General features: G+C 45.2%; 1 protein-coding gene across 1 annotated transcript; it reads right to left on the bottom strand.

Moving 5' to 3' along the window:
- Positions 1-398: 398 nt before the first annotated feature.
- CES4A (carboxylesterase 4A) lies at positions 399-11233 on the bottom strand. Its single transcript, XM_060185390.1, has 12 exons — positions 11104-11233; positions 10891-11024; positions 10464-10617; positions 6455-6559; positions 6271-6375; positions 6116-6154; positions 5202-5342; positions 4620-4700; positions 3923-4076; positions 3221-3352; positions 2944-3016; positions 399-1139 (listed from the first exon to the last, which is right to left on the bottom strand). Exons 1-12 carry the CDS (start codon positions 11209-11211, stop codon positions 998-1000), a joined length of 1368 nt encoding a protein of 455 aa, XP_060041373.1. The 5' UTR covers positions 11212-11233; the 3' UTR covers positions 399-997.
- Between the last annotated feature and the right edge of the window lie 11038 nt (positions 11234-22271).

A 22271-nucleotide genomic window follows, 5' to 3' on the forward strand; every position in this document is an offset into this window, starting at 1 on the left:
AAATAAGTACACTGGGGATGGCTGTTAGGTGCCAAGTACACCTGGGGAAGGTATGGGACAGAAGTTATGGGCAGCAGGGCTCTCCACTGGGGTTCTAGAAGGCTTGCACTCCTAAAGAAGGACCTTTTGTTTCCCTAAGAGTCCTTTCTGAGACTCACTTCTGCAGAGGTTTACCTAGGCCCTATCAAGTCTGGCCTCTGTTCAGCTGCACCCCTTCTGATTTGGAAGAGGGGCACCACCTCTTGGGTGGGTATGTGTTTAGAGAAGTCCCCCCACTCCCATCTCCTCCAATCCAAACAAAAAGCAAGAAATACCACTCCCTCCTTTCCTCCCTTTCTTCTTTCCTTCCTTTCCCCAGAAGCTCAGATCAAGACATTGGCACAGCCATTCCACAGAAATCCAGGGTTCAGCCAACATGTTTTTATTGAGAACCAACTCTGTCTCCAAGCTTTGAAGGGACCCTGAAGAGACAAGTTTAGGAGGAGATCCCAAACAGTCAAAGCTTCACCCCATGTAACAAATAACCTGTCCAAGGTCTTAGCCAAATGTGAACTGTCATAAGGTTGAGGAAGATGATTGGTAACTGAGGAGCTATATGCCATGATAGGGTCAGAAGCAGTCAGGGTGGATTTCCTACAAGTAGCTTCAAGTAGACCTTGAAGGGTAGGAGGGTTTGGAGAAGGGGGAGAAGGGGGTTGTCCTTTTTGAGGCTGTGGACATAATGATAGTGAAAGGGCCAGGCTTAACCTCACAAAGTCAATGAGATAGGTGGGCATTTTGGGATGGCAAGCTAAATAGGATGGTGCAGGACCCCAAACAACAGGTTACAGCTCTGTTTCTGACTTAGGACAATAGGGAGGGAACCACTCTAGGTCCTAAACTTGGGACCTGACCTAGACATGTCCAGGGGGAATCTTCTCAAACCCTGGGTAGTGAGACAATCTCTTAGCCTTCTCCTGAATAGCCACCTTCAGTACTGCCTCTGTCTCTCAGGTCCTCAGTGTTTATGCAGTCTCATCCAAAAGGCCATTTTCTTCTCCTTGAGCTTCACACCCACTCTCATGGTAATATCCAGTTGCAGGTATTTCTCATCCTTGTTGTATCGTGGCCAGGAGGGCAGTTTCTCACCATTGGGGTTTCTGCCCAGGGGAGGAAGGAGAGAGGAGGATTAGTCATGCATGTCTTTATCATGTCTCCTTCTCTTATCCTTCCCTCATTTACCTTCCCTTTGTGAATTGGAGGTCACTAAGCTTTGCAGAGATGCCATTTAAACAGTTGTTTAAGGAAGAGTGGGAAAATATGATAGAGAGGAACTTCTAGGCAGAGGGACCAGGCAGAAGTAACATATGTACAAAGGATTAGAGGTATGAAAAACCAGGGTTTTGGGAGGAAGCAGTAGGGTTTCATAAAAAAAACACAGACTGTATGAAGAGGGTGATATAATCTTCACAACGGAAAGATTCTGAAGGTTTTTGTGCCAGGCTAAGGGCTTGAGACTTTATCCTGTTAAAAGAGAGAAACCATGCATTTTAGGCAACTGAGTGACTCAGTCAAATGACATTTCAGAAAGACCCTTTGAATGCCCTTAGGAGGATGGGCAAATAAGAGTGAATGGAAATGGGAAATTAGTCACAAGGCTAAAACACAGCTCAGATGTCACATCTGCCACCTTAGCTTGGTTGGACACCTCCTCTATGCTCTCAAAGTGCTTTAATTGGGCCAGGCTGTTGTTCAATGTTTTTTTTTTTTTGCCTCCAGGATTATTGCTGGGGCTCAGTGACCCTGCAAGCGTCAACTTGGCTTTGACCTAGCTTGTTATGATTGGGCCCTCCTCAATCGCTATCGAACAGGCCATGGCCGGTGCGCCGCTATGTTCCATCACTGGGGAGCCAGAGACGACCCGAACTACCCCTGCGGCTACAGACAGACTATGACCCACATAGTCAACGACTGCCACCTCTCCAGATTCAAAGGAGGTCTCGAAACTTTACATCAGGCTCAACCTGACGCTGTTGACTGGCTACGGAAGAAGGGCAAACGCTAGAAGAAGTGCCTGCACCATGAATCCACTGCTCCTGGAGGCCATCTCCCCCTTTGTTGCCCTTGTTGTTGTAACCTTGTTGTGGTTATTATTGTTATTGTTGATTTCATTCTTTGTTGGATAGGACAGAGAGAAATGGAGAGAGGAGGGGAAGACAGAGAGGGGTAGAGAAAGATAGACACCTGCAGACCTGCTTCATCGCCTGTGAAGCAACTCCCCTGCAGGTGGGGAGCGGGAGCTCAAACTGAGATACTTGCGCTTTGTGCCACATGCATGTAACCCTCTGCGCTACTGCCTGACCCCTGTTCAATGTTTTTGTTAAACATGAATGAGCTGCTGGAGGATGGGGTCATGTCTGATATCCTTGGTTGGGACTAGGTACAAAAGAAAGCACTAGCATGACTACTGGATGTTTGAATGAAGGGATAGCATGGCCATGAGGGCAAAGAAGGACACATTTTAGGGACATTTACGAGTCTGGTGACTGATTGGGGAAAGGTGAGGGAAATGGGACTTTTTTTTTTTTTTTTTGCTTCCAAGCTTATCACTGGGACTCAGTGCCTGCACTACGAATCCACTGCTCCTGGAGGCCATTTCCCCCAGTTTTATTGCCCTTGTTGTTGTTATTACTGTTTGATAGGACAGAGAAAAATTGAGAGAGGAGGGGAAGATAGAGAGGGGGACAGAAAGATAGATACTTGCAGACCGGCTTCATCACTTGTGACCCCCTGCAGGTGGGGAGCCAGGGGCTCAAACTGGGATCTTTGCCCCAGTCTTTGTGCTTTTCACTATGTGTATTTAACCTGCTGTGCTACTGCTTATCCCCCTGAGATGGGACATTTTGACATTAAACTTAGTATTCAACAGGAAAATGTCCAGATATGTCTTGAGACCAGACTCACCCTGTGCGAGCAAAGTTGGCCCAATATTTCATCATCTGGTGGCTCAACAACTTCTCTTCAGCTGTGGAAAGGGCTGGGGGCAGAATGGGATATGGTTTTTGGATGGGGTTGCCATCCCCACCTTGCTCCTGCCACCACTGTTTCCATGCTGTGAGGCTTGCAGTTGGGAGAACATTCCACATTAGGAAGGGGCTAGATTCCTGTGGTTAGCCAATGAAGGCCAAAGTGGGGTGATAAGACATCAAAAGCAGGGGTAGGGTTGGGAAGGCTTGAGCACCTTTGAAAAAGGGTCTCCCAAAGATGAAGTGGATCTCATCTCCATGGTCTGCCCCATCAGTTCGGGGTTTGATAATGAAGGGAGCAGGAGCATGGCATTCAAATTCATACAGGTAGACAGGTAATCCAGCATCTATAAATAGGGAAACTGAGACAGGCTGCAGGAAAAGTCTTGCTTGGGCTTCTCATCCATCCCATGCATTTATCCCAGCTGTATTGAGCGGGGCTTGAAAATCAGGGGAACATATGTAAATCCTTAGTCACTTGACTTCTCTCTCTGTTTGAGTGGCAGTGCCACATCTGCAAACTACAATATACTTTATGGGATTGTGATAAAGACTGTGAAAGCATTCCTCTTCCCCCTCTCTGAACTTTCCCTCTCTCAGTTTGACATTTAAGGTTCTTTGGAGTCCACCTTTTCAATTCCACCTTTGATCTCCCATCCACGTGCTTCTCAAGTTGCAGTAGACCTGGGAAGGGTCTCCAAGGTACCTCTTAGTCTGTCCTCTCAGCCAGGAAGCTTTCCCATCTACCCTAAGATGTCTCCTCTACCTGGCTGCCTTTATCCCTAAGGGTTCCTTCATAGCTGGCAGCACACTTGTGGCATCCTGAAATGCTACGCCAGTTCAGATGTACAGAGGGGTTGGGTGGGCTGTTAGTAAACAGCATGAGGGGTGTGGCCACTTTTGGCGACCCTATGTACTGCGGTGGTAGCGGGCAGCCTGAAGTGTGGAGTACACAAAGACAGCATCTGCAGCTAGCTCCAACATCCTGTTTTGTAACATCTTCCAGTTGTGGTCATCAATCTCACCCAGGTACTCTTCTATCACCAGGGGTATCTGCTCCTTGGTGACATTCTGGGTGGGGAGGCCATATCCATCCTAAGGTCTGTGTGCCAGCTGGGCCAGAAGTGAGTACACAGTAAGGTGGACTCAAACTCAACAAGCACCCCTAGAAGGTATCAGTTTGGGGCAGAGGAAAGAAAGAACTTCCTGGGAAGATCTTCCTCTTTGCAGCTTTTTACCCCTGTGTGTGCTGCATAAGAACTTCTTGCCATCTCCCTGAGGATCCCCATGTGTCTTTGACCACCAGAGTCACCTGTTCCCATGCCAAACCCCAAGCCCCCCGGACTGGGGAGATAGCATAATGATTATGCAAACAACTTATGCAAGCTCCCAGGTTCAGTTCTTAGCACCACCATAAGCCAGAGCTGAACAGTGTTCAGATGGGGGTGGGTCTTAGGCCTGAGGAGATAGCATAGTGGTTATGTAAAAAGACTTCCATGCCTGAGGCTTGGATGACTATGACCCAGGAGCTGAGCAGTGCTTTGGTGGGGAAAATAAAAAAAGAGGCAGCTTTGCTCAACCAAAGTGAGCACTGCTGGCAGTACCATCTCTTACCAATATGTTCCTGGTCTTGAAGATCATCTTGGTGATGGCTTCTTTATTCAGTGAGATCTGGTTTAATGGCAACTTCAAGATCTGCCCACAAGACAAGGACCCAGATGCAGACCAGGTCCAAATATCAGGGGCTCCAGCTAGAGTTACAGCAGAACTAAAGGCTCTTTACTATCTAAATAGTGAGTTTTCAGACACAGCACATAACCCAGGAAGGGCCCATGACCCTTTCCTGCTTTCCTGCTCCCAACCTGTTCATCACTGCCTCCTTGGGTAGCTCCAGGGTGGGAGCTGAAGCAAGGTCTGGAAAGGTCCCTCTTAGATGGTCTCTACACTGACCCAGGGGGCACCAGCACTGCAGCTGCCTGAAAGCTAGGGAGCAGGCAAGATGACTGAATGAGCTGAGGTCCTGATCCTCCCCTACTCCCATCTCTACCCCATCATCATAGGCCAGCTGTCATTGCATAGGAACTCGAAGATGTTCCCAAACATATGAGTATCCTGGGGAATCACAGGGACCTGACCTGGTGCCAAAGAGGCACCCTTTCTGCCCCAATGTGGTGGACACCCCTCCTATTCACTTACATAAGGCAAAAGCCAATTGAATTCCAGATTGTTGACCCCCAAAAGGTATGGGACAGGGGCAATCTGCCCCTGTGCCAAGAGCACCACAGGATTCTTTGGGAACACCACTCCATCCACCACAGGACTTATGAACCACAAAGCCTGTAAGACAAGAGGTGTTTCTAGCCAGACCACCTAATATACTTCCAGGGTTCCTGCAGCCAAGGGTACTCAGGTACCCAGCCTTCCACAGACTGCTTTAGTCATAAACCCTTTGGCTGGAAAAACTTGGGACAACAAGTGTGTAAGGAGCAACAAGAAGTAGGATCAGGTAACTCAGATGCTCCCCTTCACCTGTCCACCTAGCCCATTCCCCCTTAAAAATCTTTGTCAAATGTCATCCTCTCCAGGAAACCTCTATCTCTTCTATTTAAAGACCCACCATTCCCAACAATGTCTGACCTCTTCAATTTGCTTTATTTGTTGTGATTTCCTTATTACCTTATTTACATATTTTATTGCCAGGGTTATCTCTGGGAGTTGGTACCTGCACAACAAATCTACCACTTCCAGCTGCCAATTACCTTTACCCCTTCTTTATTCTTTTTATTTGCTAGGATAGAATGATTGAGAAGGAAGAGGGAGAGAAGAGAGACACCTGCTGCACTGCTATACTGCTTAGTGATGCTTTTGTCCCCTGCAGGTTCTTGAACATGGTGAAATGTGCACACAGTTGAGTATGCCACCGTCTGACCCTCTCCTTATTACCTTTTAAAAAGGTTATTTATTTATAGCATTTATTATCTCTTCTTCTCTCAGGAACATTGGCCCCACTAAGGAAGAGATTTTGGTCTACACAGTTTATCTGTTACCTTCAGTGTCTGGCACATTGTGGTATTTAACAAGTGCTAGAATTACAGAATGGGATGACTTACGTCCTGAGATTTTTCTTGGGATTTGAGATGGAAGAAATTCTGTGGAGGAGATGAAGGGGCTCATGTTAAAGGAAGTCTCCCCAGTGTGCATCTGAGACAGGGCCCCTGGTTAGGTTAGCAGCCAAGTCAGGGAGCTGGAAAGGAGTTCTCCCTACCATCTTCTTAGACACATGCATTAAATTCTGGATGGATTGGTTCCTCAGGCAGTCTACCAGAACCTGTGTGCTGTTGTGGTCACAGCCTGCTAGGCTGGCAATCTTCTGCAAAGAGAAGAGGTACTCAGTGGTGCCCCCTCATTTGGCCCACTTTTCTGACTCCTGGGGGAAATGAGATACCTACTTTGGCCAACTTCAGTGGCTCAGGAGTGATGAAGCTATTGATGGCTACAGTGCCACTCTGGGAAATGGCTCGATGGAAGAGACCTTGAGCTAGGGGTGATAACATCTGCAAAGGTGGGAGTATGACATCAGTGAAGTAGGTATACCAGAGGGGGCTACTTGGGCAGTCTGGGGTGCCTGTCTGGCCATGGCTGTGTCAGTTTGAAGGGATTTTGAGAAAGCAGGTATCTGAGGAGTCTGGACTGGAGTACTAGACCTAGAGCAGTGCTTTTCTACCTCTGGGCCTTTACATCTTGTTCTGTACGATAGGGTTTCAGGATGTGAGGTTGTAGCAGGATTTTTTTGCTGGTTTAGGAAAAGGCCTTCTTCTGTTCCTGGCCTAAAAGTTACTTGTGTTGACAGCCTTTCTCTAAGTCTAAGCCCTACATTCTATCCTGTCTCTTGAGTACCTAAGGCTTCAAGTACTGCCATACTCATTCCAGCTAGTCACCACCTGGATGTGTTCCTTAGCTGAACCATCCACCCAGTCCCAGGGACCTTTCTTATCTCTTCTGTTCATTCCCACACCCCAACAGCCCCTCCCCCCCATCATATTGATCTCTTGCATCATCTACTCCCTAGTCTTCCTATCTCTGTGTTAGAACCAGTCCCCACTGGATAAGGGCAAGAGACCAGCATACTTTAAAGATGGCTCTTTTGGTCACTACTAGGCCACTCCATCATCTGGGGCTCTAGTCAGGGAATCCTGGGATTCCCACACAAACATGTTGGTCCTAGAACTCTAATAGATTTCTCTCTTCACTATCACTGATCATCTCCATCAGGAACAACATAGTGGACCCTCTTGTGGGCCTCTACAGGACTTTGCCTTCAATGTGGATCGACAATAGTAGGGACTGTTCCATTCTCCTAGGGAGGTTGGGTCAACATACTCTGCCTCTTGAGGAAGACAGGTCCTGCAACGAGTGTAGCCTATAATATTCCTAGCTATGAACACAGAATGCAAGTTGAGACCTACAGGGATGCAGAGATTACACAGGCTACTATGCTGAATACGGGCCCCAGATCAAATCAATAGGGTTTACAGTTAACAATATTTATATTATTTTTAAATATTTATTTATTTATTCCCCTTTGTTGCCCTTGTTTTATTTATTTTATTATTATTATTTTTTGTTATTGATGTCGTTGTGTTGGATAGGACAGAGAGAAATGGAAAGAGGAGGGGAAGACAGGGGGAGAGAAAGATAGACACCTGCAGACCTGCTTCACCGCTTGTGAAGCAACTCCCCTGCAGGGGGAGCCGGGGGTTCAAACCTCGGTCTTTAGGCCAGTCCTTGCGTTTTGTGCCACATGCACTTAACCCTCTGCGCTACTGCTTGACTCCCAACAATATTTATATTCTTTTACCTTATTTGGGAGCTACTGTCTTCTCTTATCCATCTTTTTTGTTGTTGTTGTTGTAGCTATTATTGTCATTGTTGGATAGGACAGAGAGAAATGGAAAGAGGAGGGGAAGACAGAGAGGAGGAGAGAAAGATAGACACCTGCAGACTTGCTTCACCACTTGTGAAGCGACTCCCTTGCAGGTGGAGAGCTGGGGGCTCGAACTGGGATCCTTACACTGGTCCTTGCACTTTGCGCCACCTGTGCTTAACCCGCTATGCTACCGCCTGACTCCCTCTTATCCATCTTTCTAGTCCCATTTCCAACTCTGACACCGTCTCCCCAGACAATACCTTTGGTCCACCTGAGCTGTCAGGCTCAGGCAAACACTAAGTCATGGGATCCTTGGAATATACCTAAAATAGACCTACTAGCTTTTACCATAATGAAGACCCCAAATCTCATCTGCTATATTTTTGCCTTTAGGTTCCTGATTATTAAACAATTTGTTCTATTAAACAATTTGTTCTACTTTATATCTTAATGCTTTCCAGCGACCAAGTTGGAGATGCTACCATGAGGCCAACCTTACTTCCCTGGGCAAATGACCTGACCTCATCAATGTGACTTGGAACCCCCCCCTCTCCTGAGCCCTGCCCCACTAGGGAAAGATAGGGACATCTGGGAGTATGGATTGACCTGCTAATGCCCATGTACAATGGAGAAGCAATTATAGAAGCCAGGCCTTCCACCTTATGCACCCCATAATAATCCTGGATCCATGCTCCCAGAGGGATAAAGAATAGGAAAGCTTTCAATGGAGAGAATGGGATATGGAACTCAGGTGGTGGGAATTGTATGGAATTGTACCCCTCTTATCCTATGGTCTTGTCAATCATTATTAAATCTATCAATTAATAAAAAAAACTAAAAAAAAAAGTGAAAATAGGATGAGAGAGCCAGCTGACTGGTAGGGTACATGCCTTGCCAGGCAGGTTCCAACCCTGGCGCCTCACAGGAGGTGCTATGTTTTCTCATACTCTCTTTCTTTCTCTGAGTGGAAAAATTGGCCCAGGGTGATGAAACTGTATTTGTACAAGGGCCTGACTCCACACATACACAAGACGAAAATAATGAAGATATTTCTAGAGTTGTAATCTCAAAAAAACAATGAACAAACAAACCAGTTCCCACTATTTCCTCTGGGATATACATTCTCTCCCCTCGCTGCTTTCCAAGACTCTATTCTTGCTTCTTTATTTTTTAAAAATTTTTTATTTATAAAAAGGAAACATTGACAAAACCATAGGATAATAGGGGTACAACTTCACACAGTTCCCACCACCAGAACTCTGTATCCCATTCCCTCCCCTGATAGTTCTATTCTTTAACCCTCTGGGATATGGACCCAAGATCATTGTGGGATGCAGAAGGTGGAAGGTCTGGCTTGTGTAATTGCTTCCCCGCTGAACACGGGTGTTGACAGGTTCCATACTCCCAGCCTGTCTCTCTCTTTCTGTAGTGGGGAGGAGCTCTGTGGAAGCAGAGCTACAAGGCACATTGGTGGGGTTGTCTGTCCAGGGAAGTCTAGTCGCATCCTGCTAGCATCTGGAACCTGGTGGCTGAAAAGAGAGTTAACATACAAAGCCAAACAAATTGTTGAACAATCATGGACATAAAGGCTGGAATAGTGCAGATGAAGTGTTGGGGGGGGGGTGTCCTTCATTTTGTAGATAGCTAAGTAGGCATATTTTAGATCCTGCTTCTTTATAATTTCAGTTCCAGCTGGCTGAGCTATCTCCCTCTAATGAATGACATGATTGTGTCATGTCATTTTCCTTTTTAAAATTCCCAAAAACAACAAGGGCAACAAAAGGGAATAAAAAAAATAAATATTAAAAAAATTCCCCCACCTCCACTTTCCAGTGCTTCCAGTGCATCTTGAATAAAGTTGTTGAAGTTTTCTAAGTCTCAGGCTTTTCATAGAGTGTAGTAGAAAGAGTACACTTTTTTTTTCTTCAGGGAATCAAATGAATGCACATAAGGTACCTAGAACAGTCTCTAGTGCACGGAAAATACTCATTGAGTATTATTACCGTTTCCCAGAAGCCTTGTGTAATGTCCTTGCTTACTTTCCAGTCATGTCCCTCACAGGACATCTTCAGTTCAATGGTTCTGCAGGAGTTGGGGACAAAACCCAGTCTCTAATTCACGACTCCAAGTCCTGCCTTGTAGCTCCAGTCCTGCCTAGAAGTCAGAAGGTGGGGCTCTATTCAGGGACTAGAGTTGGGGGTGTGCGGGATGGAGTGAGAGGGAAGATAGGGATGTAGGGTGTGCTGGGTGACTTTTCTGGCCCATCACTGACTGTCTGAGTATCCTTACTCTTAGCACTACCCTTCCTGGGGCTAGCTTGGATTTCTCATCAGTGGTACTCAAGAATGAATCTGATACCCTTGGCTGTGAGGGACAGTTATCACCATAGGGGTGAGCGCAGGTCTTTGCACCACCTGTTCCTTGTACTCTGGTCATTACAACTCTACATTTGTATCCACGCAGTGGCGGATGCACTGGTGGGAACACGAAGGCCTTAAGTCTGTACTGGGCCTGCCTGGGCACTCACTCACCAGTCCCGAGATGCACATGGCCCCTGCTGACTGGCCGAACAGCGTCACGCAGTCTGGGTCTCCGCCAAAGGCTCTGATGTTCTTCTGAACCCAGTGCAGAGCCAAAACCTGGTCCAGCAGTGCCCAGTTTCCACGGGCCTGGCCGTCGCCCGTGCTGGGCGCGCGGGGCTAAAGATCAGGCTTCAGAGCCCGAAAGCCTGGGTGCTCAGCAGGGTTTGGCTTTGCCCCGCCTTGTCAGGGTCAGAGACCCGGGTCTTCCCACTGCATTTCCCACTTTAAAGAGAGTCCCCGCCCCCATCGTAACCACGCCCAGAGACTCCCCCGCCCCTCTGTCACCTCCCCCCCCCCCCCAACACACACCCCGTTCTCCTTCCACCCAATCCTTGACTCCTCCTTCCTCAGCCCGGGTCCGAGAAGGCACACTCACCTCAGCAATCCCAGGATGCCAAGTCTATGCTGCAAAACCACAATTACCACTTTCTCCCGGGCCGCCAGCTGCGAGCCGTCGTAGGTGGAAGCGGAGCCCACGAGGAAGGCTCCTCCTGGGAACCAGACCATCACCTGGACAGGGGAGGCTGAGGTCTGAGCTTGGCCATAGGCGGGCTTACTGGGATGGCCAGGTGGAAGATGGAGTACCCACCGGCAGCAGGGGATCCTCATGGACACGCAGTGGTGTGTACACGTTCAAGTACAGACAGTCCTCACTGAAGCGCAGCCAACTGTATGTCTTCCACGTGTTAAAGTACATGGAGGTGATCTGTCCCCAGGATTCTTGAAGGCACCTGTGGGCATGCCAGCTCGAGAATGATAGTGGGAAGAATGGTTTTTAGGCTTCCTTCCTTCCTCTCTCTCTCTCTCTTTCTTTCTTTCTTTCTCTCTCTTCCTTTTAAAAAATATTTATTTATTTATTCCCTTTTGTTGCCTTTGTTGTTTTATTGTTATAGTTATTATTGTTGTCGTTGTTGGATAGGGCAGAGAGAAATGGAGAGACGAGGGGAAGACGGAGAGGGGGAGAGAAAGATAAGACACCCACAGACCTGCTTCACCGCTTGTGAAACGACTCTCCTCTAGGTGGATAGCTGGGGGCTAGAACCGGGATCCTTATGCGGGTCCTTGCGCTTGGTCCTTGCACTTTGTGCCACTTGCGCTTAACCTGCTGCGCTACCGCCCAGACTCCCCCCTTTCTTTCTTTCTTTCTGCCTCCAGGGTTATTGCTGGGGCTTGGTGCCTGCACTAAGAATCCATTAATCCTGACGGCCACCTTTTATCTCCCCCATTATTCTTATTGCTGTTATTTTATTGTTGCTGCTGTTTTTGGATAGGAAAGATAAATACCTGCAGACATGCTTCACCACTTGTGAAGCGACCCCCATGCTGGTGGGGAGCTGGGGCCTTGAACTGGGATCCTTGCACTTTGTACTATGTACGCATAACCTTGTGTGCTACAGCCCAGCCCCCAGTATTTCTATCTTTTTCCCCTTTCCTTTCCTTTCCTTTCCTTTCCTTTTCTTTCTTTTTCTTTTCTTTCTCTCTCCCTTTTTACCAGAGCACTGCTCAACTCTGGTTTATGGTGGTGTGAGGGATTGAACCTGGGACTTCGAAGCCTCAGGCATAAGAGTCTCTTTGCCTAACCATTATGCTATCTGCTCCCACCCCCAAGTTTTTTTTTTTTTTTTTTTTTGCATCCAGTGTTATCGTTGGTGCTCGGTGCCTGCGAATCCACTGCTCCTGTGGCTGTCTCTTTTCCATTGTTCTATTGTTGTTGTCGAATAGGACAGAGAGGAGGGAAAGACAGAGAAGGGGAGAGAAAGACACCTGCAGACCCGGGGGCTGGAACCGGGATCCTTGCACCAGTCATTGCGCTTCGCACTATGTACACTTAACCCAGTGCGCTACCACCTGGCCCCGAAATAATGTGTTTTTAAAATTATTTTTAAAAAATTTTTGATGCTTACTTATTTATTTATTTACTTACTTATTTATTATTTATTTACTTATTTATCCTTTTGTTGCCCTAGTTGTTTTATTGTTGTAGTTATTATTGTTGTTGTTATTGATGCTGTCGTTGTTAGATAGGAGAGAGAAATGGAGAGAAGAGGGGACGACAGAGAGGGGGAGAGAAAGACACCTGCAGACCTGCTTCACCGTCTGTGAAGCGATTCCCCTGCAGGTGGGGAGCGGGGGACTTGAACCAGGGTCCTTGCGTTTGGCACCACCTGTGCTTAACCGGCTGCGCTACTGCTCCACCCCCGAAATAATGTTGTTGTTTTTTTATTTTATTTATTTTCCCTTTGTTGCCCTTGTTGTTTAACATTGTTGTGATTGAAATAATGGTTTTTAATTCAGGTTCTACAGAGAGCAACATCTAGGCAACCTGTGTGCGTGTGCGTGCGTGCCTATGTCTGTGTCCTCCACTCCTGTTATGGTGCAGGGACGGAAAGTAGGTTGGCTTCTTCCAGGCCCCCACCCCCATCTCCTTATGCCTTGCCCGAGAGAGGTTTCCTACTCCCATGGGAACACCTGTTGATGTTGTCAGGCCAGAAACCTGAATGCCATGCTCATCTCTGTTTTTCATGTTTTGCCTTCTCCTCTTTCTCTGATCTGCCTTGAATAGCTCTTGAAAGCCACTGCCACCCTCTGAAGACAGTTGCCACCTCTAGCCAGGACACTGCCTAGTCACTTGAAATCCCTTCCAACACAGTCTTCACATTCTAATAGAAAACATTAAGTCAAATCTGGCCATGTCACTCCCTTGTTTAAAATCTTCCCTGGGGATCCCCTATCCTGAAGATAAAGACCAGATTCACCCACACTGAGGCAGGTCTTTCTTTCCACGCAGTGCTCTCCTTCCCTTTGCTCCAGATCTCCATGGCCCGATGCCTCCCATCTTCAAACCTCTGTGAATTTTGCCTGCATACCCCTGTGTCTCAATCTTTTCTGCCAAATGCTTTTACCTCTACCTGGCTAACTCCTGCTTATATTAAAGTCTCAGCTCAAGTGGTGCCTCCTCTGCTGGGAACATCCTCCTTTGCAGTCTTTAAAGCTCTAGCCATCTTAACTATGTAGTACTGGTTGGAGTTATTTTGATTGGTTGTTTTGTTCCTCAAGAGACCTTGTACTCCCCAAAAGCATAGATAGAGGTGGACTTACTTAGGTCCTGACATCCTGTTTAGTGCCTTTGACTGTGTGTATATGTGGTACACTTCTGGAGCTTCGGTTCTCAGACTGCCTTGTCTTTTCTTACTACTGATCCATCCCCAGGGTGGCCGCTCTCCTGATGATTGGGCCTGGGCTCTTCTGACTGGATGCAGGAAACCCTGTCTGTCTAATTCTCTGTTCCTATTATCATTATTATCTTTATTCATTGGATAGAAACAACCAAAAATCAAGAGGGTAGGGGAGATAGTGAGAGAACCAGAAACACCTGTAGCACTGCTTCACCACTGAAGGTGGGGACCTGGGGCTCAAACCTGGGTCCTTGAGCACTGTAATATATACACTCAACTGGGTGTGCCACCACTCGGTCCCTGTTCCCTTTTTCTCTTTTGCCAACCTGTCTATAGTGTGTGAGCCCTAGAGCATTACTGGCTTTCTTTTAGTCCTTCCCAACAGTGTTTTTACATATATTTGTCCAAACCTATCCTCTACCACCCACCCTTTCTGGAAACCTCTTTCTCTTCCTCCCTCATTCTCTACCCCTCTCTCTGATCACCCCTGGAACTTCATCACTCCAGGTGACTTGTTTGGATAGATTAAGAGAGAGATAGAGACAGAGAGAGGGAAAGAAATCACAGCACTGTGGCCCTGAGGTAATGCATTGTATAAAGCACTTGAGTTTCAAGCATGAGGTCTTGAGTTTGATTCCTGGCATTGTATGTTTCAGAGTGATGCTCTGGTTCTCTCTATCTCTTTCTTCCTTTCTTTCCCTCTTTTATATTAGTTAATAAATAAACAAATCGAGCAAACACAAGAACCTGAACTGGAATTGGCATGTTGTACCAAAGTAAAAGATTCTGGGTTGTGGGGGGGCGGGGAGAATACAGGTCCAAAAAGGATGACAGAGGACCTAGTGGGTGTTGCATTGTAATATGGAAAACTGAGAAATGTTATGCATGTGCAAACTATTGTATCTACTGTTGAATGTAAAACATTAATTCCCCAATAAAGAATTTTTTAAAAAGTTGGGGGGAATACCAGAAAAAATAAATCTTTAAAAAAATTATAGCACCAAAGCTTACTTTTAGAAACCAGTGGGCCAGTGGTAGCACTCCAGGTTAAGTGCACATGGCACAAAGCGGAAGGACTGGTTCAAGGATCTGGTTCGAGTCCCCAGCTCCCCATCTGCAGGGAGGTCGATTCATAAGTGGTGAAGTAGGCCTGCAGATGTCTTTCTCTCCCCCTCTCTGTCTCCCCTCCTCTTTCTATTTCTCACTGTCCTATCCAATAATAGCAATAACAAGGGCAACAAAAATGGGGAAAATGGACTCCAAGAGTAGTGGATTTATAGTGCAGTGGTAACTCCAGAGGCCAAAAAAAAAAAGGTAGGGACCAGGTTCAAATCTGAGTCATGTACATGACAAAGCAGCATACTCTCCAAGTGAACTATTTTGCCAGCCCAAACGATACTGTTTCTTCTTCCCTTCAAGGTTAAACATTTCAAAAGGTTGCCTTTCCTTCTATACCCACTAACCTCGCCAAGGTCACCAGGAGGGAATTCGTCTTAATTTCTACTGATCGTTTTGGTCTTCTTTGCTTGGATTCTCCATAGCAGCTAATATTGGTGTTAGGTTGTTGTCTAATGAACCATATCCAGTATCCCTGCCAGGAAAGCTATGAGTCCTAAAAGCAAAGAACTGGGAGTCGGGTGGTAGCGCAGTGGGTTAAGTGCACATGGTGCAAAGCACAAGAACTGGCGTTAGGATCTCAGTTCGAGCCCCCGGCTCCCCATTTGCAGGGGAGTCGCTTCACAAGCCGTGAAGCAGGTCTGCAGGTATCTATCTTTCTCTCCCCCTCTCTTCATTTCTCTCTGTCCTATCCAACAACAATGGCATCAATAACAATAATAACTACAACAATAAAAACAAGGGCAACAAAAGGAAATAAATAAATAAATAAATACTTTGAAAAAAAGCAAAGAACTGAGATCAGTAATATCTGAAGCATTGTCACCAACTCATCACCAAAACTATTCCCACCAAGATTACCATGGCCTCTGTTTTGCTATATCTCCCTATTTTTGTCTTACTCTTTCAGACAACCCTCTGAATGACTAATCACACTTCCTTTCTTGAACATCTATTTTTTCCTCTGGGCTCCTGTGACACCTCACTCTCCTGATTTCCCTGCCATCCCATTGGTGAGTTCTCTTCTGCTCCCAAGTCCAAGCGTGAGTGTGCCCAGATCTCAAGCCTTGTTTCTGTTTCCATTTTGATTATCCTCTCCCCCAACTTATTCTCCTCCAGGTCTAGGCTTCACATCTTTGATACGCTGATGATCAGCCCACCTTAAGCCTCATTCTTTATTTAAACTACCTATCCACATTTCCACAAGAATATCTGTTAGACATGAAAACTTAGCACGCCTTAAAATGAGTTCTTGTTCTGTCCAAACCTGTTCTTGCCCCAGTCTTCTCCATTTGGTAAAGGGTTCCCCTAGTCTCCTTCCTGCTCTGGCCCCAAACTAGTCATTACTCTTGATTACTCCTCTTTCCTTTTGGATTAGATTTAATTCTCCAGCCAATCCTGTCCAGTGTACGGTCAAAATAAGTCTGGAGTCTGAACACTCCCACTACCACCACTACAATTACCTTGGTGGAAGCCACCATCTCTGCAACAGCTTCCTCTCACTCTGCTTTCCCCTTAACCACCACCCAAACAGTCTGGTCTAAGTCATCCATGGTTCTTAACACTTGGCACAGTTACTGTCTTACAGCTTGTGGCCAGTCTTCCAACAACTAACACCTGGATTTCTATTAGTGGACTTCTCAGTATCTAAATCTATGATCTCTGAGGCTCTAACAATGATAATCCCAAGTTAAGCACACTTGATTTATGAACTCTAAATAAAAATGACAATACTCAGAATGCCTGGGCTTCTCTCAGTGATGAACAGTGTACCAATGGGTAACACTATGGTATTCCAGTAGCAATTATTCATGTTCTTTTTTTAAATTTAAATTTAATTTAATTTTATTTATTCCCTTTTGTTGCCCTTGTTGTTTTATTGTTGTAGTTACTATTATTGTTGTTGTCGTCATTGTTGGATAGGACAGAGAGACATGGAGAGAGGAGGGGAAGACAGAGAGGAGGAGAGAAAGACAGACACCTGCAGACCTGCTTCACCGCCTGTGAAGTGACTCCCCTGCAGGTGGGGAGCCGGGGCTCGAACCGGGATCCTTATGCCAGTCCTTGTGCTTTGCGCCACCTGCGCTTAACCCGCTGCGCTACAGACCGACTCCCAATTATTCATGTTCTAATGGCAGATGCTTTATTCATAAGATCCATGGCCTACCTGGTTAAACACATATAATACTATGTTCAAGGACCCATTCAAGAGCCTGGGTTCAAGCCCCCACTCCCCACTTGGAGCAAGGTTATTACACAAGCAGTGAAGCAAGTCTTTAGTTGTCTTCTTTCTCTCTCCCTCTCTATCTCCCCCTCTCCTCTTAATTTCTGTCCTATCGAATAAAATAGAAAAAAAAAAGAAAGAAAATAAAGGGAAAATGATTGCCAGGAATGGTAGATTCCTAGTTCAGGTACTGAGCCTCAGCAATAACACTGGAATAAATAATAATAATAATAATAATAATACCATGGTGGTGGTTATAGTTTTTTAATTGACGCTCAAGATCTCACAGTAGGTTTTTTTTTTAACCTAGTGCTTTATGTAATTGTTATTAACTATTACAGAATGTTCTGGATAGTAAGCTACTCAGTAGTGTGAGTAAACTGTAAATTCACTTGCTCTGTATAATCTGCCAAGCCCAGTGATTTCAAAGGGCATTATTGTCCTAACATGTTTATGTGACTTAGAACTTGGACCTGGCTAGAGATTGATTGCATTAAGATCTTGGGACATTAAAATGGAAATTCAGTCCCAACTCATCTTGAAGCTCTTCCTACTGGGAAGAATTGGTAGTACCCTTTGGGTTCATTTTTGTTCTCAAGAACTAAGGAGAGGGAAGAGGTCTCTCTCTCTCTCTCTCTCTCTCTCTCCATGCAGGTACAAACACTGCCTCTCACACACTTTTAGGGAAAACTCAACTCCTTAGCAAATCTTGGGGACTCAGTCAATGTTTACCTCCCCCTTGCCTGGAGCTCTCCCTTAAGAGAGCCAAGAATAGCATTATCAGTGCCTTAAACATCATCTGAACCAACCACTTCATTGTAAAGCTTTGACAACTGAGGCCTAGAATGGGCTTCAGGGCTGCCTGTGGTCACACAATGTGATTTTTCCACTGAGTTGTTGAAATGCAAGTACTCATCTACCACCCTTCTCAGGGTCTGCCCACTTTTTGCTGATAGTCCCTTGGGCTCTTACGCAGAGGGGTGAGTGGTAGCAGTTCTGATTCCTTTCCAGGGCTCTGGGGGCTCGGGAGCAGCAAACCTGCGGGCACCAACAGGAGGCTTGGAATAGGGGATTCCTAGGAAGACATTGATGGATACCTTCCCCACATGCATCTGTTTTCCTTGGAGGATCCCATGTGTGGTAACCACTAAAGGCTTTTTGGTGTGCAGGTTACCTGGAAAGAGAGGAGAAAGGTCACCCTGGCCACTGAAATGACCCTGCTTCATCTGTCTTGGGCTTGTCAGTAGCAGTGTGAAGTCCTTCACAGCAATTGCGGCTTTGCTTACTTTTCCTGTGATGCTCTTTGCTTAGTCCTTTCTCATTTGATGTAAGATTTCAAAGCTGTGGGGCTAGAAGACAGCTCACCTGGTAATAGTGTGTGCTTTGCCATGTGCTCAACCAGGGTTCAAGCCTTAGCACCACATAGGAAGCTCTGGTTCCATGGTGTCTCTCTCTCTCTCTCTCTCTCTCTCTCAGAGTGAAAAAGTAGGCCTGGGAGTGATAAAATTGTGCATACAGGAGGCCCTGACACCACAAGAGGGAAAATGGATTTTTAAAGCTGTGTTAGTATGTACATACAAGATTTTATTTTAATCAATCATTTGAGTTACTTACCTATGTGTAGACAAGTATTTAATGTATCACTTTATGTCTACAAATGTGCTCTTTATTTTACTTGTCAGGTATTAATATGACTATGCCTCTTCCTTGATGCTAAAATTTGTCTGGCATATTTCTGGGAAGAAACCATCTGCATATATACTTCTTCCTAAATTGTTTACTTCCTCAGTTGTTTGCTTCTTCAATTGTTCACACACATTAGCATGTGAATTTATGAGAATATAGCTAATATGAGTATAACTCATTTAAAATAAACATGCAAGAAGTCAAATTCATGTTATGTGCATAATTCATAGAACTACAGTTATAGGTGGGTTATAATGCATCCATGTATAGCATATTTTTACACACTGTATACACACACACACACACACACACACACACTACAAATAGACCATAATCAGTTCTTGGAATAGATACGAGCTAGACCAAATTGAATTTACTTTTTAACGTTTGATAGTTCATTTATTTATGGAACTGGGACCTCACACATATTCAATTTCACCACTACTGGGATCCTGTTTTCATTCAAATAGGGAAAGAGACACAGTAGGCTCAAATTTGAGCAATGCACATGAATGCATATGCACCCTACCTGGCAAACTATCTCTCTGACCCTTTAATTTTATTTTATAGGTGAAATTGATTTTAAAGAGTTATGTCATTCAGAATGACCTGAGACAAGTCATATGTAAGAAACAAACCAACCCCGTATTTTTGTTGTAGGCTGAGTTTTAATTTATGCCTATAGACACTTTTTTTTGTTGCTTTTTTTGCCTATTGTTGCCTTTGTTGTTTTATTGTTGTTGTAGTTATTATTGTTGTTGTTATTGATATCATCATTGTTGGATAGGACAGAGAGAAATGGAGAGAGAAGGAGAAGACAGAGAGGGGGAGAGAAAGATAGGTATCTGCAGACCTGCTTCACCACCTCCCCTGCAGGTGGGGAGCTGGGGGCTTGAACTGGGATCCTTACACTGGTTCTTGCACTTGGTGCCATGTGCACTTAACCCACTGCACTACTGCCTGACCCCTCTATGGACACTTCTTATCCTGTCCCACTACAGTTGTCAATTGTTGCTTAGGCCTCATAACTCTTCCTCCTTCTTGAAGTAACTATGTCGTTTCTTCTCTTCCTCCTTTATGAAATCTGAATTGCTTTGTGTCCTAGTCTCATGGCACTCACTTTGCAAATCTGATTCAAGTTATTATTGAACCAGATTGTGCATCAGAATCAGTGTGTGTGTGTGTGTGTGTGTGTGTGTGTGTGTGAGAAAATACAGACTTGTAGGTACATTCCACAACCTTTGAATAAGAGTCTCAAGGTTGCATCAGGACATCAGATTTGCATACCTCCTTCAGAAATTTTGATGCAATTGGTTTGGGGTATAGCCTTTGGAATCAGTGTAATAGTGCACATCCTCACACCTTCAGCTGTAGGTGCCAAGAATAACTTTCTGCCCACATTTCCAGGTCTGTTAGATTTTACTTTAGTAATCTCTGGGGACAGAGGAATGACTGTAATAGTGGCCCTGCAGGCATGGAGGCAGGCCAGTAGCGGCAAGAAGTCACCTCAAACCTTAGCTCTGTGTTCGGTCCTTTGCAGTTTACAAAACCCTTTCTCACTGTCCCACAAGGATTTCTCATTGGTCCTTATGGGTTCTGAGGGAGGCCTAGAGACCCAGAGAGGACCAGTGATCAGATTGAGGTCTTATGCAACAGAGCAAGAAGGCAAAGGGCCATCACAAGACTTCGATTTGACAACAACCTTGATTTACTTTTTTATAGCTTGTCATGTGTTAAACACTTTATTTATTTTTTATTATTTATTTTCCCTTTTGTTAACCTTGTTTTTTTTTAAAGATTTTATTTATTTATTAATGATAAACATAGGAGGAGAGAGAAAGAGCCAGACATCACTCTGGCACATGTGCTGCTGGGGATTGAACTCAGGACCTCATGCTTGAGAGTCTGATGCTTTATCCACTGCGCCACCTTCCGGGACACAACCTTTTTTTTTTTTATTGTTGTAGTTATTATTGATGTTGATGTCATTGTTGTTGGATAGGACAGAGAGAAATGGAGAGAGGAGGGGAAGACAGAGAGGGGAAGAGAAAGATAAACACCTGCAGACTTGCTTCACCGCTTGTGAAGCAACTCCCTGCAGGGAGCCAGGGCTGAACTGGAATCCTTACACCAGTCCTTGCGCTTCACACCACATGGCTTAACCCATTGTGCTACCGCCTGACCCCCTATTAAACACTTTATATGTGTTCTCTCACCTCATTCTCTTGAAAGCCATAGAAGGTAGATGGTATGAATATATATATATATATATATATATATATATATATATATATATCAGAGGAAGGGGTCATGTAACTTCCTCAGTCTCACCCAGGCATAGCATGACATCAGAACTCTGCTCTCAACCATGCAATTTTATCGCCCTTACCCAGACTGGGTTGGTGGGGGACACTTAACCATGTGGCAGAGTGCTCTATACTCCTGAACAAGAGTTGCTGTGGAGTGGACTCAATCCCAACTCTGCTACTCAAAGGCAATATGTAAGGTGTTTTTTTAAAAATTTTTTCTTTTTTTTTTCAATATTTATTTCATTTATTCCCTTTTTGTTGCCCTGTTTTATTGTTGTAGTTATTATTGTTGTCATTGTCGTTGGGTAGGACAAAGAGAAATGGAGAGAAGAGGGGAAGACAGAGAGGGGGAGAGAAAGATAGACACCTGCAGACCTGCTTCACGGCTTGTGAAGTGACTCCCCTGCAGGTGAGGAGCTGAGGGTTTGAACCGGGATCCTTAGGTCAGTTCTTGTGCTTGGCACCACCTGCACTTAACCCACTGCGCTACCGGCCAACTCCCAATATGTAAGTTCTTATAGAAATGATATTCTACCTTTTTAGTAGTCCTAAAGTGATCATTAAAACCAGGACTGATACATCTTGGGAAAATAGTTTGTTAGGATGTGTGAGTCATATTACATGCTTCGACTTAGAAATTTCACTTCCAGGGTGGGGTGGTGATGCACCTGGTTGAATGCACATGTTACAGTGCACAAAGAACCAGGTTTGAGCCCCTGGTCCCCACCTGCAGGGGAAAGCTTCACAAGAGTTGAAGCAGTGTTGCAGGTCTCTCTGTCTCTCAACCTCTCTCTCTCTCTCTCTCTCTCTCTCTCTCTCACACACACACACACACACACACCCTTCCCTCTTGATTTCTGGCTGTCTCTATCTAATAAATAAAGATAATAAAAATATTTTTAAAAGAAATTTCACTTTCATTTTTTAACTTTTTAAAATTATCTTTATTTATTGGATAGAGACAGCCAGAAATCAAGAGGGTGATAGAGGAGAAAGACAGAGAGACAACTGCAGCCCTGCTTCACCACTCGCAAAGCTTTCCCCCTGCAGTTGGGGACCAGGGGCTCAAACCCGGGTCCTTGAGCACTGTAATATGTGTGCTCAACTAGATGCGCCACCACCCGGCCCCGAAAATTCAAAGCCAACACTTATAAGAGTCGGGAATACATTAAAAAAAATAAATAAGGCCTTCATGAACCGGTTTTATGTAGCATGAGTACTAGGATTACAATTTATACCCAGGAAC

The sequence above is a fragment of the Erinaceus europaeus genome, chromosome 2, assembly GCF_950295315.1.
Source record: "Erinaceus europaeus chromosome 2, mEriEur2.1, whole genome shotgun sequence".
NCBI classification, from domain to species: domain Eukaryota; kingdom Metazoa; phylum Chordata; class Mammalia; order Eulipotyphla; family Erinaceidae; genus Erinaceus; species Erinaceus europaeus.